The 18,048-nt window shown below is 64.5% G+C and overlaps 1 protein-coding gene across 5 annotated transcripts in view; it reads right to left on the bottom strand.

Annotated features, from left to right (window-relative positions):
* Positions 1-678: 678 nt before the first annotated feature.
* Tp73 (tumor protein p73) overlaps positions 679-18,048 on the bottom strand; it is a 41,708-nt gene continuing 24,338 nt past the window's right edge. For 2 of the 5 annotated variants that reach the window (XM_087214580.1, XM_087214578.1), the window contains 12 exons: positions 17,370-17,612; positions 7,767-8,030; positions 7,452-7,638; positions 6,988-7,103; positions 5,216-5,325; positions 4,866-5,008; positions 4,510-4,598; positions 3,810-3,937; positions 3,292-3,440; positions 2,570-2,708; positions 2,228-2,321; positions 679-1,584 (listed from right to left, as the gene is read on the bottom strand). In XM_087214580.1, the coding sequence (XP_087070706.1) occupies positions 1,249-1,584; positions 2,228-2,321; positions 2,570-2,708; positions 3,292-3,440; positions 3,810-3,937; positions 4,510-4,598; positions 4,866-5,008; positions 5,216-5,325; positions 6,988-7,103; positions 7,452-7,638; positions 7,767-8,030; positions 17,370-17,612 (1,998 nt within the window). In that variant the 3' untranslated portion in view covers positions 679-1,248. Of the gene's footprint in view, positions 1,585-2,227; positions 2,322-2,569; positions 2,709-3,291; positions 3,441-3,809; positions 3,938-4,509; positions 4,599-4,865; positions 5,009-5,215; positions 5,326-6,987; positions 7,104-7,451; positions 7,639-7,766; positions 8,031-17,369; positions 17,729-18,048 lie in introns of those variants that run through there. The other 3 variants (XM_004863761.4, XM_013065072.3, XM_087214581.1) reach the window with 2 other exon arrangements.

The following is an 18,048-nucleotide window of genomic DNA, read 5'->3' as shown; positions in this document are numbered from 1 at the left end:
CCCACCCTCCATGGACCTCACAGGCCTCAGGCAGTGTGCTGGGGAGTGGGGCGTCTACACTGCGTCAGCACCTGGTGCACTTGCTGAGTAGACGGGTGATGTCTACCCGCTCTGGGGAAGAAGCACAGCCAGGATCCAGGCCTCATGGGGGTCAGGAGGAGCCAGGCTCGGAGGTCGGAACGTCTCGGACTAGGCATGGGGCTGGCGCTGGGGCCATGCCACCCTAGGTGAGGCATAGGGCCTGGCATGGGTGTATCCTGCAGGTCCCCGCAGGGTCTCCTGCTCCAGCCACAGATGCTACCGGGAGTCCTCATAGGTGGGATGGACCTTCGGTTTGAGGGGCCCAGGCTCCCTAACTCCTCAGGCCGCTTCCAGAGGGGCTGGTCCCCAGCTACACCTGCCTCAGTGCTGTCCTGTGAGGACCAGGGGCTCCTCCAGCACAGAGCTGCCCCTGAGCCCCGCACTGCCCCAGCCTCTTGTAGCTGCAGGCAGCAAAGCAGGGCGTCCCCCTTTGCGCCCCATCCAGCCACGCTGCTGACAAATGATGCCCTCTGACCCCTGGCTTGTCACTTTAGCCTGGCGTATTGGCACAACACATGGAAAGGCCAGGAGGGCACTGGGTGGAACGCATGGGGAACATTAGGAATAAAAGTTAAAAAAGAAAAAGCTGATCCACAGTGTAGAAAAGCGTAGCATTTTATCAAATATTGACAATTTCCAGCAGTCCGAGCTACAGCCATCCCTCGATCTGCTCGGGGTCCCCAGGACCGGAGCTTCCTCGCAACCACAGCCTGCTGCAGTTCCAGCAGATGCAGGTTTTGTGCAAAGCAGGAAAGTTACTGTGGTCCCTGCAGAATGCGTGGGCTGGAGACAGGGCCGACCCTCGTGTCCCGCAGAGGAGTCGACAGCCCGGCCTTGGGCAGAGACGGCAGACTTCAATCTGCACACCCGGCTGCTGCCCAGGTCCTCAGGTGTGGGAATACTTGTTGGCAGTCAGCAGGAGGCACAATCCCCACCCACCATGGGAGGCCCGGCCCTGGTGCCCCACCCACCTGGCCCCTGAAGGCACGCAGGAGGCAGCTCAGGAGTCTCTGGAGGGCGGCCAGGCTGCCCGCAGGTTGCCTCCAGGCCTGGGCTCCTGAGGCTGGAGATGTCCCTCAGAAGTGACGTGGGCAGGACCTTGCCGTGTCTCTCAGCACAGCCCCGTGTCCTGTCTCTGGCCACCAAGAAGGCGTGAGGGCACCGCCCTCAGTGCCCCTCGCTCTCCGGGAACTCCTCCTTGATGGGCTGCTTTCGGGACTTGCAGTCGGGCAGGTCGAAGCCGAAGTCGGCCCACTCGTCAGGGCCGGCCACCCCGCCCGGGCCGCCACGGTTGGGGATGGTGATGGTGTGGCGCACGCGGAAGTGCACGGCCTCCATGACCCGCTGCCGCTGCAGCTCACCCGCCCCACCGATGGAGATGGTAGCAGCATTGCTGCTGGAGCGCAGCAGCTGCTGGCCACAGTCGTGGCCCTGCTTTAGGTCCTGCAGCCCCCTCCAGATGGTCATGCGGTACTGGTCAGGGATCTTCAGGGCCCCGAGGTCCTGCGAGAGAGGAGGGCTGCAGTGGGAGGCTGGAGGGGCAGCCACAGACCGTGCTGCCTCGGGGTGGTTCGTGGGCAGCAGGCATGGCCAACTGTGAGTGGCTTGTTAGTGCTGACCCCAGGTCCCTCTGACCCGTCTGGTGCCCTGGGGACAAATGGGCTGGCCCCTGACCCAGCCGAGCTGGTGATACAGAGCGGGGGCCCCCACCAGCTCTCGAGGCTGACTGCTGCGTGGCACGGGCTTCTCTAGGCAGTCCTGGCCAGGGCTGGTCCTGCAGGATTCTTATTTAACCCCAGCCTGCTTCCCCCTGTTGCCCGGGTCCTTCCAGCCCACACGTGCTGAGCCTGGGGCATCCTGGGGCGTGGCCCGGGTTAGCCACCTGCCTTCTGTGAACGGCTCTAAACTCGACTATCTCCTTGTGGCCCCTGACTTCTTCTGTTCTTTATGCCTTGGAAACAGCCTAACCCTTAAAGTCAAAAGCAGCCGGACAGCAGGGCACCAGGAGATGCTGACAAGGAGCCCTGGAGCACAGCTCGGGGAGGTCGGGCTGGCCACCCGCCCCTTCCCCATGAGCTCCGGCCGAAGCAAAGGCTGTGCAAGTCGAGCGCTGCCCTGGCCGGGCCCCCGCCGCCTCCCGGCATACCTCGATGGTGAGGTTCTGCAGGTGGTAGATGTTCTGCAGCCCCTGGGAGGTGAAATACTCGATGCAGTTTGGGCAGCCCAATCCTGTTAGGAAACTGCAGAGAAATCGGGGTTAGCTCCTGAGTGGCCTGGCAGGGGTGGAACAGCTGCCGGAGGGTGGCTCCCGGTCACCCATTGCCCGTGGTGGCTGCAGTGACAAAGCCGCACCTCCCTTGGGAGGCCCTGGCTGGTGGTCTCTCTGAGCACCCATCGAGTAACCCACCATGGCGCCCCCCTGCCCTCCTGTGCTGGGGACAGCCTTGTGGTTGGAACAGAAGATGGGGCTGGGCGGCCGCTTACACACCTGACAAGGCTGGGGTCAGCATGGTAGGGGGGTGGTGGGGTGCAGTGGGACCCCGAGACCACGGTCTGGGAGCTGTGGCTGCCGTTCATCTCGCCGTTGGCAGGCATGGCATGGCTGTGGCTGCTGAGCATGCTGGGGCCTGGCAAGAGGGCAGGTGGGCATTAGGAGCAGGCGACGGCCCCCCAGGCAGGAGTCAGCCTGGCAGCGTGGCCCCTGGCATCTCCACCTGCGGGCCAAGGCGGGGGCCTCTGCCCTGCGCCCAGTCGGGACCACGGCGCCTGTGCAGGTGCTCAGGTTCTGAGAGTGAAGAGCAGTCACCATGGCCCAGGGGCTCAGCGGACAGGCCGGGCCGTGCCCACCTCGGGACCTCCTGGGGCAGCCCACTGAACTCCGTGGAGCTCCGTCCATGTGCTGAGCCCCTCACCCTCCAGACCAGTGAGTCTGTTGCTTCTGCCACTTTGCTGACAGGGAAACTGAGCTCTGTGAGGTTACGACCCTTCTCCGAGCATCCCCGCTGCTAGGAAGTGGAGTAGGGGTGAGGCCCATGCTCCCACCCACGCGCCACGACCCCGAGAAGCACGGACCCTGGGGTGGGTGTTCACAGCAGGCCAAAGCTGCTGGGAGGGCGGCCACTGAGCCCCTGCAGGTCCAGAGCGCACTGACAGTCTCCATCCAGGCTCGGTCTCCCCAACCCTGGGGCCTTGACTGTCTGAGGGACTCACCCATGGGTCCCAGGCTGGCGCCGGCAGCTGAGGCATGCGGAGGAGGCTGGCCCACCAGCTGGTTGACCGAGGGCAGCTTGTTGACGCTGCCATGCGCTTTGCTCATGGGGGAGAGGACGGGCCCGTAGGACGGTGGCTGTAGGTGGCTCCTGCCCAGAGAGCAGAGGCTCAGTTCAGGGGTGGCCAGGGCCTCTTGTCCCCACCGGGCACCTGCATGGATGGCCTCCGTGCACGAGGATGGAGACCCAACCCTTTGGAGAAGCCTGAGGGACTTCGTCCCACCAGCCTCCTGCTCACAACTGTGGCTGTCAGCACTGAGCCCTGGTCTCACACGGGACGCCCAACAGTGTCACCTGGCCTTCCCTCCCTGTCTTCCCACTCCACAGATGTAACGAGGCCCCCTCAAGGGCGAGGAAGCGAAGGGTCCCGGGGTCCCAGGGCAGTGCCGTTTGGGAAGGCTTCCCGGAGGCAGGGATGCTGCCTCCCCAGGGTCTCCCAGTTGGGCCGGGCTCACTCACGGACGCTGCAGGAACTGCTGCTGCTGCTGCTGCCGGTAGGAGTCGACAAGCGGCTGCGGCACCAGCTCCATGAGCTCCAGGCTCTCCTTGACCTTCATGAGGATCTCGAAGTTCTCCCGGCCCCTCACCTGTGTGCAGGGGATGCTGCCAGGTGACGCGTGACACCACCCAGCCCGGCCCTGGGGGGGCAGCCACGGCTCTGGGAGGACCTGGCTGGCAGCAGAGCGTCTGTCCTTGGGGTTCCCCAGCACCCCGTAAGCTCAGGATTCCCAGCCTTCTTTCTTCTTCCCCAGGCTCAGGCCTGACCAGAGGCCAGACCCACTGGGTGGGCCCAGGCCATGGGGAATGACCCCCACTCCCACCTGTCCCCTCCTCCTGCCCCGCAGATACGGTGTTAAACCAGGCACTCATCCCTGAAAATGCAAAGCATTCAAAGCTCCCGTCGCAGACCCATTCTGTGAAAGCATGTGGGCTCCAGTTCACCCGCCTCTGCCTGCCCGCACACTGGGTCCTGTGTGCGCAGGCTGCAGTGGCGCCACCTGCTGGCTGCTAGGGCTACCAGGCTCCTCCTGAGCTGGGGGGTTGGAGCCCCTCAAGTCCCCCAAGCTGCACCTCCCCGGAGACTTGGTGTAGGCTGCACTCGGATCTGCCTGGTGCTGCTTTGCCTTCTGCAGCCCCCTGCCCTCCAGGTGCCACTCACGTGCATGTAGTACATGTCCTCGTCCCCGTGGCGCCTCTTCTTCATGTTGGCACCCAGGGCAGGGATGGCAGGGGGACTCTGCTTGAACGCTGGAGGGTGGACGGGGAAGGCTGGCTGAGCCGGGCACGGCCCAGGGCGTGTGCCCTCCCCTCCTGTGGTGTGGCCCAGTGACAGTACCCATGCTGGACGGAGAGGACCCCAGGTACCGAGTGCGCCCTGGACCTGAGGTGCCAGGGTCAAGCTAATGGCCTGAGGGCTGTGCCCGGCCTGGGTCCATCCCCCAGATGCCAGTTGCATCTGCCCTGCAGGTCACCCTGCCGCGTGGCCCACCCGTGACCTGGCTGGAGCCCGCTCACCACGCTTGCTGGTGGCCCCATTCTTTGTAGCGTTCTCGTTTAGGGCCTGCTGCTCACGGTAGTGGTCCTCATCGGCCTTGCGGTCACGCCCAGGACAGGCACAGATGCGGCCCTCGAATGACCGGCGGCCCAGCACCTGGCCACTGGTGGGTGGGGAAACCCAGAGCCTTGAGGCCCCAGGACCCACGTCCCGCCCCGCAGGCCCTGTCCTGGCTGTGCAGTGAGGGCAGCAGAGCTCTCCCAGGACTCCCCGGTGCACTGGCCTCCCAGTCTGGGCACCACTCGCTGCCACCACCCTCCCACAGCTGGCTCACAGCCCTGCCCACCCCTCCGTGTCCCCACAGACTCACTCCCGGGTCTCCAGGGTGATGATGATGAGGATGGGCCGCCGGTTCATGCCCCCCACACAGCTGCTGTTACACATGAAGTTGTACAGGATGGTGGTGAACTCTGTCCCCACCTGGACACGGAAGGCAGACAGGGCTTGGCATCAGCACGTGGGCCCCATCACTGGCGTGGAGGCCTCCAGCCTGCCCCTGGCTCTAGGCAGGAGTGGGTGAGGGATCCCCTGTGATTGTCATCCATCCAATCACCCATCCATCCATCCATCCACTCATTTCATCCAGCACCCACTCACCCACCATCTAGTCATCTTGCCACCCATCCGCCTATCCACCCATCCATTTATCTATGATCCATCCATTCATTCACTCATCCATCCGCTCACTCGCCCATTCATCCATCCATCCAGTCCACTGAGCACTAACCACTGTGCTGGCTCTGGGTTCTAAGTGATCTCAGGCCTGGCCTCTACCCTTAGGGAAGCAGAGTCCATGGTCAGTTTGTCCCCACCATCTCCCCTGATGCAGGCTGAGGTCAAGCCCCAAGGCTCTGAAGAGTGGGTGTGTGCACAGGCCTTGGGGCACACGTGTGTGTTGTGTTGCACGAGTGGGTTGCACGGTCCTTTGGAAAGGTATGAGCAGGTGTGTGGGCAGGCCTTTTGTGATGTGGGCTTCTCTGGGCAGAAGGGTATGAAGAGCTGGGAAGGACCAGAGCCATCCCAGGAAGACCCCCACCCTAGCTCACCTTCTCAGGGAGTTTGGGGGAGAGCTGACATGAACTCATGGGTGTGCTGGAGACACAACACAGGCAGTTTTCCTGGTGTCTGGGTCAGGACTTATGCCACAAGTGGTTTGCCAAGACCTCTGCCTTTCACAGAAAGGCCTGCCCATGGCAGCCTCCAGGGGACAGGAGAGCCCGCTTCCCTGGCAGGCCTGGTGGACACAGGAGGAGGGAGGCAGACCCAGGCCCCAATCCCAGCGGTGGAAAGGTGTCGGGGGACCCTGGGATGGGGGCATGGGAGCTGGCCTCAGAACCAGGTACTGGATGAGCCCTCCCTGGAAAGGCTTGGTCCTGACACCCTGTCCCACTGTCGGCCACAGTGTCCCAGAACCCCAGCCTTTCACTCCAACTTGGTCCTCGTCAGACCAGAGCAGTGCCCCTACCTCAGAATCTTCTGCTGCATCCAGGCCAAAGGTCAGGCTGCCCAGCCTCTCCTGCTTGGCCGCCTCCTGCACCCCACCCACAGTCTGCACCCTGTGCAGGCCCTGCACACACGCGTGAATGTCCCCACAGAGGTCCCTTGTCACCCAGAATCCTCCACGGTCTGGAGTCCAGGCCTCACCCCTCCCACTGCCTTCTGGCCCGCGTGGGTCTGCCTGCCTGGCCTAGTGGCCCCTTCCCCAACCTCAGCCCCAGCATGGACTAGACCACCCCCAAGTGTGCACTGGCTGGTTCTGCCTCCGCCAACCCAGGGTGCAGGAACCCCGGGGACTCCCGCCTGCTCCTCATGGGTCTGGGAGCCTGGCTGGACAGGCAGGAGAAGAGTCTCCCGGAAGGGCAGTGCTAAGGGCTTGGGGGCTGTCCACCCACCCCAGGGTACCGCTGGGGACCCTGAGGCCCAGAGTATTGGTGCACACAGTGTTTTGAACGGGTGTCTGATTCCAAGGAGGCAAGAGCCTGAACAGCGCTGGACCCACAGCAGGGAGCCTCATGGCACCCGACGACGTGAGACAGGTCTCAGCCTGCCACCCTGCCCCGTGCACCCCTGGCCCAGGCCTACCTGTGGGGGCTCGTAGGGCACCACAACACTCTGCCTGCCGGTGACAGGGTCGTCCACGTACTGTGAGAGGTTGTTGCCTTCCACACGGATGAGGTGGCTGGCCGGGGCAGACTGTCCTGCCGGGAGGGGACACTGCTTCAGAGAGGGCACAGCCCTGCGCTGCGCTCAGCCTCGGAGCTGGGCCCACGAGGCCTGGCCCTGCAGTGGCCGGGGGGGCTCAGGCCTCGAGCCTGACCTTGCCGCTCTGTGCCCCTACCTTCCTGCCTCACCAGGCACGCTGGCAGGCGCCCCACAGCGCCCCAGGTGCCAGGCTGCAGGCCCCCAGACTCCTCCCTGAGAGCTTGCCCAGCCCGGGCCGGGAGGCGCCTGAGCGCCGGTCCCCACTCCCGGCTCCAGCGCTTCCTTCCGCTCCCTGGGCGCCCAGGCCGCTGGCCGTGGTGCTGCGGCTGCTGCCAGGGCCTCACCTTCGTTGAAGTCCCGCCCGAGCTCGTGGTTGGGGCAGCGCTTCACGACGTCGGTCACGTGCTCTGCCTTCTTGTAGACGGGCATGGCCCGGATGGCGGTGCCCGGGGGCGGCGGCGTGGACACCTTGACCTGGATGGGGCACGTCTTGGCGATTTGGCAGTAAAGTTTCTTCAGCAGCGGCGAGTACTGGGCGGAGGGCGGGGGAGGGTAGAGTTCAAGCTGCAGACCCTCTGCTGCCCGCACCCTTCCTTCGGGCTCTGATGAGGCTGCCTCGTGCGCCCCCTCCCGGCGGGACAGCGTCTGCCGATTTCTACCTGGGTCTCTGGCTGCAGGGTCTGAAGCCATGGGTCTCCGGGACTGGCCGGATCTGAGAGCCCAGCACCCGGCTTCTCTGGCGGTGCACACAGGCCCGGCTGGCTGCCCCTTTCCTGTGGAGCCTCGCGAGAGCTCCCTGAGCCAGGGAGGGCCTCGCATGCTGCCTCGGCTGCCACAGACCCCAAAGCCCGCTCCCTCCAGCTGGAGCCATGGAGCCCGGCCGGCCGCGCTCTGCTTGGTCCGGGCCCCGAGGGCTGCAGTAACTGCGAACGAAGACCATTTTCCGAAACCCAAAGAGAATAGAAGACTCTCCAGGCCACCTCGGACCCCACCCTGGGGCCGCCAGACCCCCCTGTCCTGGGGGAGCTGCCTGTGGGACCCCCAGAGCCTGTGCCCTGTGGCCCAGGTCAGCCCTGCTGAGGCCACCTCAAGGCCACCCACTCATTCCCATGTCGGCTGGGGTTCAGAAGCCAATTTCCACCCCACCCACACCCTCGGCCCCTCCGCAGCCCCAGCACCTCGGACTCAAGCATTACACCAGTCACAAGTACCCTGGACAATGCTCCATCACCCGGTATAGTTGAGGAAACTGAGGCCAGAGACCAAGTGCTGCTGGCAGAACCGGGGAGGAGACGGGGGAGCCTGCTTTTCCTCTGCCAAGGAAGGGGGGCCCCTGACTCCGACAGACGAACGCTCCCCCACTGGCTGTGCAGGAAGCACGGGCACCCTGGGCCCTGCACCCTGGGCAGGCGCTGTCTGGGAAGCAGAGCACCCTGGCGGAGTGCAGCCCCCAACACCCTGGGTGTGGCCCTCGCTTGGGCGGAGCGGGTCCTTCAGGTGTGGGCTCACTCTCACTTCTGGGGATTGCTGGAGGAGAGTCGCCCAGCCCCCAGGGATGGGGTCGGATCCTTGGGCCCAGGGAGGTGCAGGGGGCCCACTCCCTCCCAGAGGCCTGTGTCTGAGCCCTGGCTTCTGGGACAAAGGCCCCGCCTCCAGCTGCACCCCGCAGTGCGGTCTCCATCCATGCAGGTTGGGGGGGGGGAGGTGGGGTGCCAGGGTGTGGCAGGTAAGAGGGACACGGGGCTGGCGGGATGGAGAGGCCCCCAGGCTTCTCTGAGGCCGCAGGCAGCCGCAAGGTGAGCTGCTCTCCAAGGTCGTCATGGAGCACTGGTGTGCAGAGCACACCCGGAATGCGGGCCACAGAGGAGCGTGCAGGCGGCTGTGCCCCAGCCCTTGGAGCAGGTCGATGGGAGAGACACACAGATGTCACCCCTGACGCCCCTCCCTGATGCACAGAGGACCCCCAGCGCCTCAGAACCCATGCCACACCGGTGCCAGGCAGTGTCCCGACCTGGGGGCACTCCTGGTGGGGACCCAGCCCAGAATGGTGCGTAGTGCGGTAGGGCTAAGCGAGGACCTGAAGAGCCATCACCCCGAAAGCGGCGGCTGAGCACCTGCTGTTTGCCAGGTCTAGCAGCAGCACCGGTGAGCTTTGAGGTGGCCTTAGGCTTAGACACCCCCCTGTGGCTCTGCTCTTGACGACCAGCGCTGGCTGCTGAGCGTCAGCCGCGTCTGCACCCTTACCGGGTCCCTGCAGTGGGCAGGGACCCGAGGGACAGGCAGGCCCAGGCTCCCTGAGTCCCCTCTGCAGGGCTGACCACCCAGGGCCCCCGTCCTGGGGCCTTGGGGCCAAGACCGCTGGGAAGGGGGGCCCAGGTGTCACAGGGCCCCGCCGCTGCGCCCCGTTCCGGGGAGGAAGGGAGGGGCAGGGCTTGGAGTGCAGCAGCGGGCGTCCCCGTGGCCCTGACAGCCATCTCAACAGCGCCCTCGGCGGTGGCTCGGATCCTTTCTCCTGGGGTCCTGCCCCCGTCGCCCCCCCAGTGACAGGCGGCTGCGCAGCACCCCGGCCCTTGGGAGCCCCACGCTGGACCAGATGCACGAAGCGGTGCAGCCTCTGCGGCTCTGGTGGGGCCTGAGGCGATCCCTGGAAAGCGAGGGGCATTGGCTAGAGGCCCGGGCAGGGGTGCTGGGTAGACGCCCCGCCCCGGGGAGGAGCCCAAACCGCGCCGGGAGCTGTCCCAGGTACCGGGCCGAGTGGCCGGCCCTTCCCCTCCGGAGCCCGCTGGGGCCGGAACAAGCAGCAGCCTCATCGTCAGCAGGTCTCAGGGTGGGAGTGAGGGGCCGCTGCCTGGGTAAGGCCCTCTCCCTCCAGGGGTGCCCAGCGCAGGGCTTGTGGGCACTGCAGGGGCTGGACACCCGGCCCAAACCCTGGCCTGCAGGTAGCCTGTAGCTTCTGCGTGCCTGGGAACGGGAGGGGGGGGCACAGTGGCCACAGGACGGGGGGCATGGGGTGTTCGAGTTTTGAGCCCTGGGCCTGAGTGTCCCTGCCACCTTCCTCCAGCGAGGCTGGGGGATCCACTGGAGTGGAGGCCGAGGGACAGCACTGCCAGGTGGGTGCTGTGTCCTACAGAAGGTCAAAGGAGATGCTTCCTCTGCCTGTGCCTCCTCCTGCCTCCTTCTCCCCTAGAACCGCTAGATGGATGTGTTTCAACAGATTCCCAGCCGATAAAATCTTATTTATCTTCGGTTGTTGACACAGAGCCGTCTAGACTTGCCTGTTCGGATGCATGTATTCGGAAACGCTTTGCCCAAACAGTGGTGTGGCCCATCCCTCCCGCCAGGGCTGTCCCCGACCCCTCCCCACCCGGCCCGAGACGGGGCTGGCCTGGCCGGGAGCCCTGGGCCTGGTGGGGCTGGCGGGTGGCGGGTGAGAGGGCGGGCACAGCGCGCGGCTGTTAATTTCCTCGCACCCACTCCCCGCAGCTGGGTGCCCGGCATGGGCAGGTTTGGGCAGGAGGACAGTGGAGAGGTGATAATAACTTGTCTGTCATTTTCCTGGGACATGTAGCATCTTGCAAACCGCAAATACCGTTAACCAGCTTGGGTGAATCTGTTACAACAGATCCTGGGAGACGGGGCCCGCAGTGGGGGCTTTTATTTTTTGAAGTGATTTTCATAGCCCACCTTCACCCATCTTCTGTGCCTGTGTGTGCACGTGTGCATTTAGAGCCACGTCTCTCCTCCCTTGGGTCTCAGCCCCCTTTGCCTCTGGCCTTCCCATTCCCTAGAACGGCTTCCTTCCGGGTGACTGCGGAGCACGGCCGGCCGAGACCCGGTGGGCCCACACCCCCCACATCGTCCCAGGGCCGGCTCTGCCTTCGCCGGCACCTTCCCAGCCTGCTCATTTCTGCACTTGGCAGAGAGCTGCTAGGAGTGGGAGGTCGGCGGAGAGGGGATGGGGTGCCCTGTGTGATCCCAGCCTGTCTCAGGGCACCTTTGCCCAGGCTGCTCAGGTTGGAGACTGAACCTCGGCTGAGCTCTAGGAACTCGGGGCCGGGCCTCCGGTGCGCGTTGCAGTCACAGCCCTGGGCGACCAGACAGAGGCTGCTGCGCGTCTTCCAGGACTACGGGGTGGGGTGGGGTGGGGCCGACCCAGAGGCTGGAGATGGGAAAGTGCCCCAGGGCAAGGTGGGCCACCAGGACCTTGAGCCCTGCCGGTCCCACGGGGAGCTCGAGGGCTGGGAGAGGCGAGTGCACTCCTTCACGGGAGGCTCGGGGAGCCAGGGGCCCTGCCCCGTCACAGGCTGCACCCTGCCCCGCTGGGGACCCTCCAGTGACTTCAGAGCAGGGCCAGGGCTTGGTCTCTGCAGGGAGGGCCTGGGACACCTGCAGGGCTGCTCACCTTCCGTCCAGACTTGGGGACAGGGCCCCACCTTCTCCACAGGGCTCCTGCGTCCACCTCACCCCACACCCACATGAGCAACTAAAGCTGCCTCCGCCAACTGCCAGCTAAGAGGGAGAGAGAGGATGGCACCCGCACCAGGGCTGCCTGGCCTTGTGCAATATGCCTTCGGTCTTCCTCCCGGGTTCCTAGCTACAACTCCTAAGATCCCAGGAATCTTCAAAGGGATGGCGTCTTTTTTATGCTAATGAGTCTGCTGAGGACTGTCCGCCCCCAGGTGGCTCCCGGCTGGGGGCCAGTCACGGGGCAGATCCGGGCTGGATGAGGGCGCTGGGGCGTGCAGCCTGCCTCCGGCCAGGCCCGGTGAGCTGAGCAGAGGGCGAGGACATGGGTGCTGCTGATCGCCAGGCCGAGGCTGGTCAGTGACGCCCGCAGGAGGATGAGATGTGCACCCTTTCTGGGTGGCTGTGCAGCGGGGCTCCTGGAGGGCTCCTTGCCTCTTGGCCCTACCTTCTGTATCCATTGTAACAAACCAGCGAACCCAAGCGTTTCTCTGCACCCCGTGAGCTGCGGAGGACAGAGTGGGCCCTGGGGAAAACCAAAGTGGCCGTGACTGTGGTCTGGAGGGGGTGGGAGCTGAGCCCTGGCCCCATGGGGACAACTGGTATCACCCCGAGGAGAGTGCGGCCGGTGGTCAGAGGACACTCTGACTGGGTTGCTGCTGAGAGGCTGAGTTGAGTTTGGGTCTCTCCCCGCCACTGACCTCTGCTCCATCGCCTGACACTGGCCTCAAACCCCGCCGGTTCCTGGGATCTCGGCCAGGTGGGCAGAGCCTGGGATCAGGGGCAACGCAGCCCTGGGTGGGCCCCATCCCAAGTGGAATGAGGACTGAGGACCACAGCTGCAGAGGGGAGCTGGCCTTGCTTTGTGAGCAGGACGCTGGGAGTTGGCCTTGTCCGCTCTGCCCAGCGCTGGTGTGGTTGATGCTACTGCAGGCGGCACAGGGACTCTGCTCTTGTTCTGTGGCCTGGGTCGCCATCGTGGGACCTCGGGATGGAAGGGTGATGGGCCGAGCTCTGGGACACAAATGACGCTGTGTCCAAAGCACCATGCTCATGCTCAGGTTTCTGACTTGGACAGCTGGACAGCTGGCTCCTGCAGTGAGCAGCTCCTGGCTGGCCACTCCCCTGCCTCTATGCCCTGAGGACAGGTGGTCTGGCAGGCCCACTCCTGGCTGCTCCCATCCTCACCCCACCCTGACCTGTGGCTGTGATGGGTGGGCAGTGGCAGCCCTTGCAGCCGGCTCGGCCTGGCATCAGCGGGCTCCTTCTGCTTGGGGAAGGACAAGGGGGCCTCCAGTGGTGGCCCTTCTGGGCAGTGGCCCGGCCTGCTACAGGTGGGCACAGAGGGGTCTGTGGCTTTGAGGGACGGCTGGGGCAGGTGGGGTGGTCATCTTTCTGCTTCTAAGGCGGGGTTGGCTGGAATCTTCTACATTTCACTGAACTCATAAATATTCAGCATAGCCTGGGGCACAGAGGGGCCTGGTCTAGATCTCTGGCCCTGGGGGAGAGCGATGGCTGCCCAGAGCCAGGCCCCACCGCAGCGCATCCTCCCCGAGGTCCACAAGGCACATTTGCTCCCACACCACACAGCATGAAGGGCGAGGAGCTGGGTTGCTGGCCACAGGTGGCATGGAGGCAGGGCTGGGCCCCTCAGAGGCCAGGGCACTCGGCTGTCCCCTGTCCATGCACCTCAGGCTTGCAGGAGGGATCTGAGATGTCAGGCTGATGTCCCACAGCAAAGCCCTGGCCTGAGGGGCAGGACATAGCCTGCTGCTCCACTCATCCCTGCCTCACCCCGACCCCGTACATGCAGCCCAGGGCTCAGTCATCCAGGACCCATCCCAGCTGAAGCTCAGTTACAGGGGAGCCTGGATGCCCCCTTGCAGGTCTCTCCCTGACTTGCACAGTGGGCTTCTGGAGTTGGGGTGCAGTGGGCAGGGTGAGGCCCAGCACAGGGGGTGCACTCGGGACACCTGGGCTGCCACTTCCCCTTGGAGTTGGACCCCAGCACCCTCATCCTGAAACCGCAGGAAACTGCCACTGGTCACTAAGTGCATGCAGGAGGGATGGGGCCCCCTCACAGCAATGGGAGCTTGCTGCAGTGGGGCTCCCCCTGTGAGTCTCCCCCAGCCCAAGCAGATGGACCTCTGAGGGGTCGGCACCTCAGGGCTCCCATAGGCCCCAGACCAGAGGTGCTGGGAACCCTGGGCGGCCGGAGGGAGAAGGAAAGGGTTGCCTTCCTCTCCCAGAGCAGTCAGGGCTCAGGCACCGGGCGAGCCCAGCTGTCTGCAGTCTGCTGACGCTGACCTGCCTTTGGCCTGCCCTCTGGTCCCTCCTCCATGCGGGAGGACAGCAGGAGCACCTGCCCAGCCCAGGTGCGGGCCAGGTCAACCCAACCCAGAGCCGCACGTCCTGCTCCATTCTGGAAATCAGTCTTGGAACATGGTGGCTCTTCCTTGCAGATAGATTGGCTCATCCGCTGCCCTGAGCCCTTGGGTGCAATCCTGTCCCCAAGGGTCCTGCCTCAGGTCCCCTCCAGGAGCCCCAGGGATGTGCGGTGGGGCTGCTCCCGGGACTCAGGGCCTCCAGGCCAAGAGCTGTGACCTGCAGAGAGGACCCCACCTCAGGCCACCGGACCGCACAGACCCGCCCGCCCGCCTGCCCGGAACAGCTTGCTCCTTCGCCTTCCGGAGCCGTCACGATGTGAGAAATTGCAGCAATTTCTCCCTAAGTGCTCTTGTTTCCCCTAATAATCCACATTTCATCTCCACAATAAACATTGTTAGAACCCTTCCCTCGGCTTTAAATACACATAATTGCTCCTGGTGCCAGTAAAAGGTATTAATTCCACTTATGCATTCCATAAACTTTTAGGATAACGCAACTGATACCACAGTCATGTTGGAACACCTCCGCTATTCCCTGCCTACGAACCTGAACCTCCGAGGGGCTGGAAAGTTTTCTGCGAATCCATTAGTGTTGACTCAGGCTCATCCTCCCCAGGAATCCCTCGCCAGGTCTTCGTCCTTCCTGCCTGCCTGGCCTGGGGAGGGGGCTCTCATGTCATGAGGAGCTGCCCTACACCCTGCACGTGTCAAATCTGAGGCCCAGGCCTCTGTCCATCCCCCTGAGGAGGGACCAACTGTCACAACACTGCCAGCTGGGGGAACAGTCCTGGGATGGGGGGACATCAGGGCCCAGAGGCCAGGCAAGAGCACTACCCATGTCCTGATACACATGGTATTCCACGGAGGCTGCAGAACTGGCCACGACATCCGTGATGTCCTCCTCTGTGGCCTAGCCCCAGTGGCCCCTGTCCACCCCACAGAGATGCCCATGGGGCACCAGGCCCTTGTTCAGAACGCTGACCTTTCTGTGTCCCCCCAGATCCCAAGTGGGTTAGGGACCAGCCCTGGCCAGGACAACTCACAAACAGTGAGCGCCATGGGTGCTGGGTCCCCAGGCACCAGCAACTGTGCTACGAGTGGCCCCGTGAGCCAGCTCATTTGTCCCTTCACAGCAGAGGAGACACTGAGGAGCAGAGAGGCGAAACAGCAGCGCAGTCCCAGGCTCCACCCCACCCTGCCTGCAACATCATGTGTGTTGCCACCATGCCCAGAGCCCTTTCCTGGCCCCAGACACCTGTGGGCTTCCTGCAGGGTGAGGATGGGCAGAGCCCTGGGCAGCAGCCAGGGAGGCCTCATTTGCACACAGTGCCTGTGGGTTTGCTCGTGCGCCCACGTGCCATGTCGGAGAGTACACAATGCACAAATGTGTGTGCAAACACATGCAAACAGGCATGTGCACAAGAGCCCGTGAGCTGAGGGCTCAGGCACCTGGTGCACAGCCTGAGGTCCAGGGAAGCCAGCCAGGCTGCAGATGCCCGCGGCTGCAGAGCCCATGGTGGGCCCGGCAAAGCAGAGGCCAAAGGGCCCATTCACACTGTGCTCACTGGGGGCTGTGAAGGTGTTTGTGCCGCTCTGGGAGAGGAGCAGAGGTGGCAATCGATGTGGAATTGTACTTGAGAAAAATAGGAATTATCTATCAGTTACCAGCCAGTGGCATGGCAGGAGCCAAGCACTGCATATGTGGCACTGGGGCCTGGGCAGCAAGTCTGGGCAGTGACCGCGCAGTCAGACCCCTGAGAATTGAGAGCAGGCACTGCCCTCCCCCTCCCTGGGAAGAGAGGCAGCCCTCGGGGGTCTGCTCTTGAGGGCCAAGGTGCCAAAACTCTCATTATCAATGTTGGTCCCACCTCCGCCCCCTGCGTGGACAGCCCGGGAAGGGGACCACAGCAGGCAGCAGCATCCCAGCCCCAAGCAGGCCCCTGTGCGCTTAGGTCCAGCACCCCCCCCCCCCGCCACTGTGTGACCGCTGTGTGGCTGACAGCAGGGCTGACTCTGTCCCCAGCAGCTCACCCAGGGGCCACTGAGGCCAGGTGGCTGGGAGCAAAGCATGCATCCCAATGCCACTCACCTGGGGGATGTGGAGCCAGCTGGCAGAGGCAGCTCCTGCCCCCCAACTGGCTCAGACCATCAGGGTGCTCTGAGCCCCCAGAGCAACCCCCCCCACAGCTGCCTGAAAGACTCCAGGGGGCCCTGACGACAGTGTCCTGTAGGAGGAACCAGGACCCTCCTCCCTCCAAGGGTCCAGGAGGGACTCAGGAACAGGAAAAGGGGGGGTGGTGAACCTCCTGTTCCCAGCGGTATCCAGGCTTATGGGTGCTCTGCGCCTCCCTGATCCAGACCTCTAAGCTGGCTCCTGGGGTACAACCTTGTGCCGGAGGACCAGGCTTCAGGGCACCCCAACGCACACATTGTCACAGCAGCAAAGGCCATGTGCCCAGCTGCGCTGTGGCCACACAGACAGGATGTCACTCAGCCCTGTGACCACCAAGCCTGACCGACTGCTGGCCCTCGGCTGCCTTAGGCTCCACCCTGCCCCTCCTCCTCACCCCAGGGCGTGGGAAAACCGAAGCTACCACCGGGAGGTCAATGGGCACTGCCCCAGGACCTGCTTTGCACATCAGAAGAACCCGTGTGGGGGACCCGTGCAGCGGCTCAGCCATCAGGGTCCCCGGGTTCCTGGCCCTGCATGCCCACTTTCGAGGCAGGCAGCAGAACCACTGAGCTAAATCCCCAGCCCCATGCCCACTTTCTATCTGCAAGGCTGGGCAACCTGCCCTCCTTCCCTGTGCCTCAGCTTCCTTGGCTGTGAAATGGGGGCGATAACAGCTGCCCCTCTTGGGAGGCTGGGCGGTCCAGGAGTTTACTAAACTCAGTGCGCTCAGCACAGGGCTGGCTCTCCGAGTCTGCACGTGGGATGGCACTGGAGTTGGCCAAGTCCCAACCACGGGCTGGGCTATCCCCAAAGGTGCACAGCAGGACCTGAGTCCTCAGCAGCACGCGGTGCCACCTCAACATCCCTGTCCCAAGCCAGCGTGGAGATGACACCCCAGAGATGGTGAAGGCAAAGCCCGGACCCGTGCCTGGCAGGCAGCGGCAGCTCTAGGTGTCTCCAGGAGCCTCTGCCTCAGAGAGGTAGCAAGCCAGAGCCCCTGCTGGCCAGAGCACTACCCAGGCCGCCCTGTGGACAGCTGCTCCTGTGTGGGGACTCTACCCCTCTGGACCTCGAGGGCTGCCTGCCGGCTGACCCTGGCCAGCGTCCGAGGGGTGGGCACGCCCAGACTGGCTGCTGCACGCCTTCTGCCCCATGCCCCTCCTGGCTCGGGCCGCTCCCTCCCCATCCTGGAGCCCACGGCCGCCTGCCCCAAGGCGCAGGGCGCGGGGGACACTCACCGTCCAGGTGGCCGACTTGGCTGTGCTGGACTGCTGGAATGTGACCTCGAAGTGGTGGGGGCCGGGGTAGTCGGTGTTGGAAGGGATGACCGGTGCGGGCGACATCGCGTCGAAGGTGGAGCTGGGCTGGGCGTACGGGGAGTGGGTGGGCACACTGGCGGCGTGCTCCGGGGTGTAGGGGCTGGCTGGGGCCGCGCGGCTGCTCATCTGGTCCATGGTGCTGCTGAGCAGATTGAACTGGGCCTGGGTGGGAGGGGGGAGGGGAGACACGTCGGGCTGGGGGGACGCCGCTGCCCCAGCCCCAAGTCCCGCTCCCCCGCTCCGTCCCATCCCGTGTTGGAGTCAGAGGTGTCTGGTTACAGGAGCCTTAAAGGGCCAGCCGCTCCAAGTCATCCCAAATATTTCCACGGGCCCCCACCCCACCCCAACAGGCCACTACTTGCGTCGGGATAGACTGACATATTCACCTCACCCGCCCCTCTCCAGCCGCCTTCCCTGCTGCCGGCGCTTCTGGGATCCACCCAGCCGCCTGCCTGCCTGCCGGGAGGAAAGGGGCCCAGAGCTCCTGGGGAGCTGTCCGGAAGCCCCCAGCCCCGCGTCCCCTGTCCCAGTCACAGCTCAAAGGAGCGAGACCAGTGCCGGTGAGCCGGGCTGGGCTGTGGGCCCTGGGGCCAACGGT

Source organism: Heterocephalus glaber, unplaced genomic scaffold (assembly GCF_053883595.1).
Source record: "Heterocephalus glaber isolate CG9 unplaced genomic scaffold, H.glaber_assembly_v1.0 deba00001447, whole genome shotgun sequence".
Lineage (NCBI taxonomy): Eukaryota > Metazoa > Chordata > Mammalia > Rodentia > Bathyergidae > Heterocephalus > Heterocephalus glaber.
Note: the sequence above shows the minus strand (reverse complement) of the source record. Positions and strands in the feature narration are given on the sequence as shown.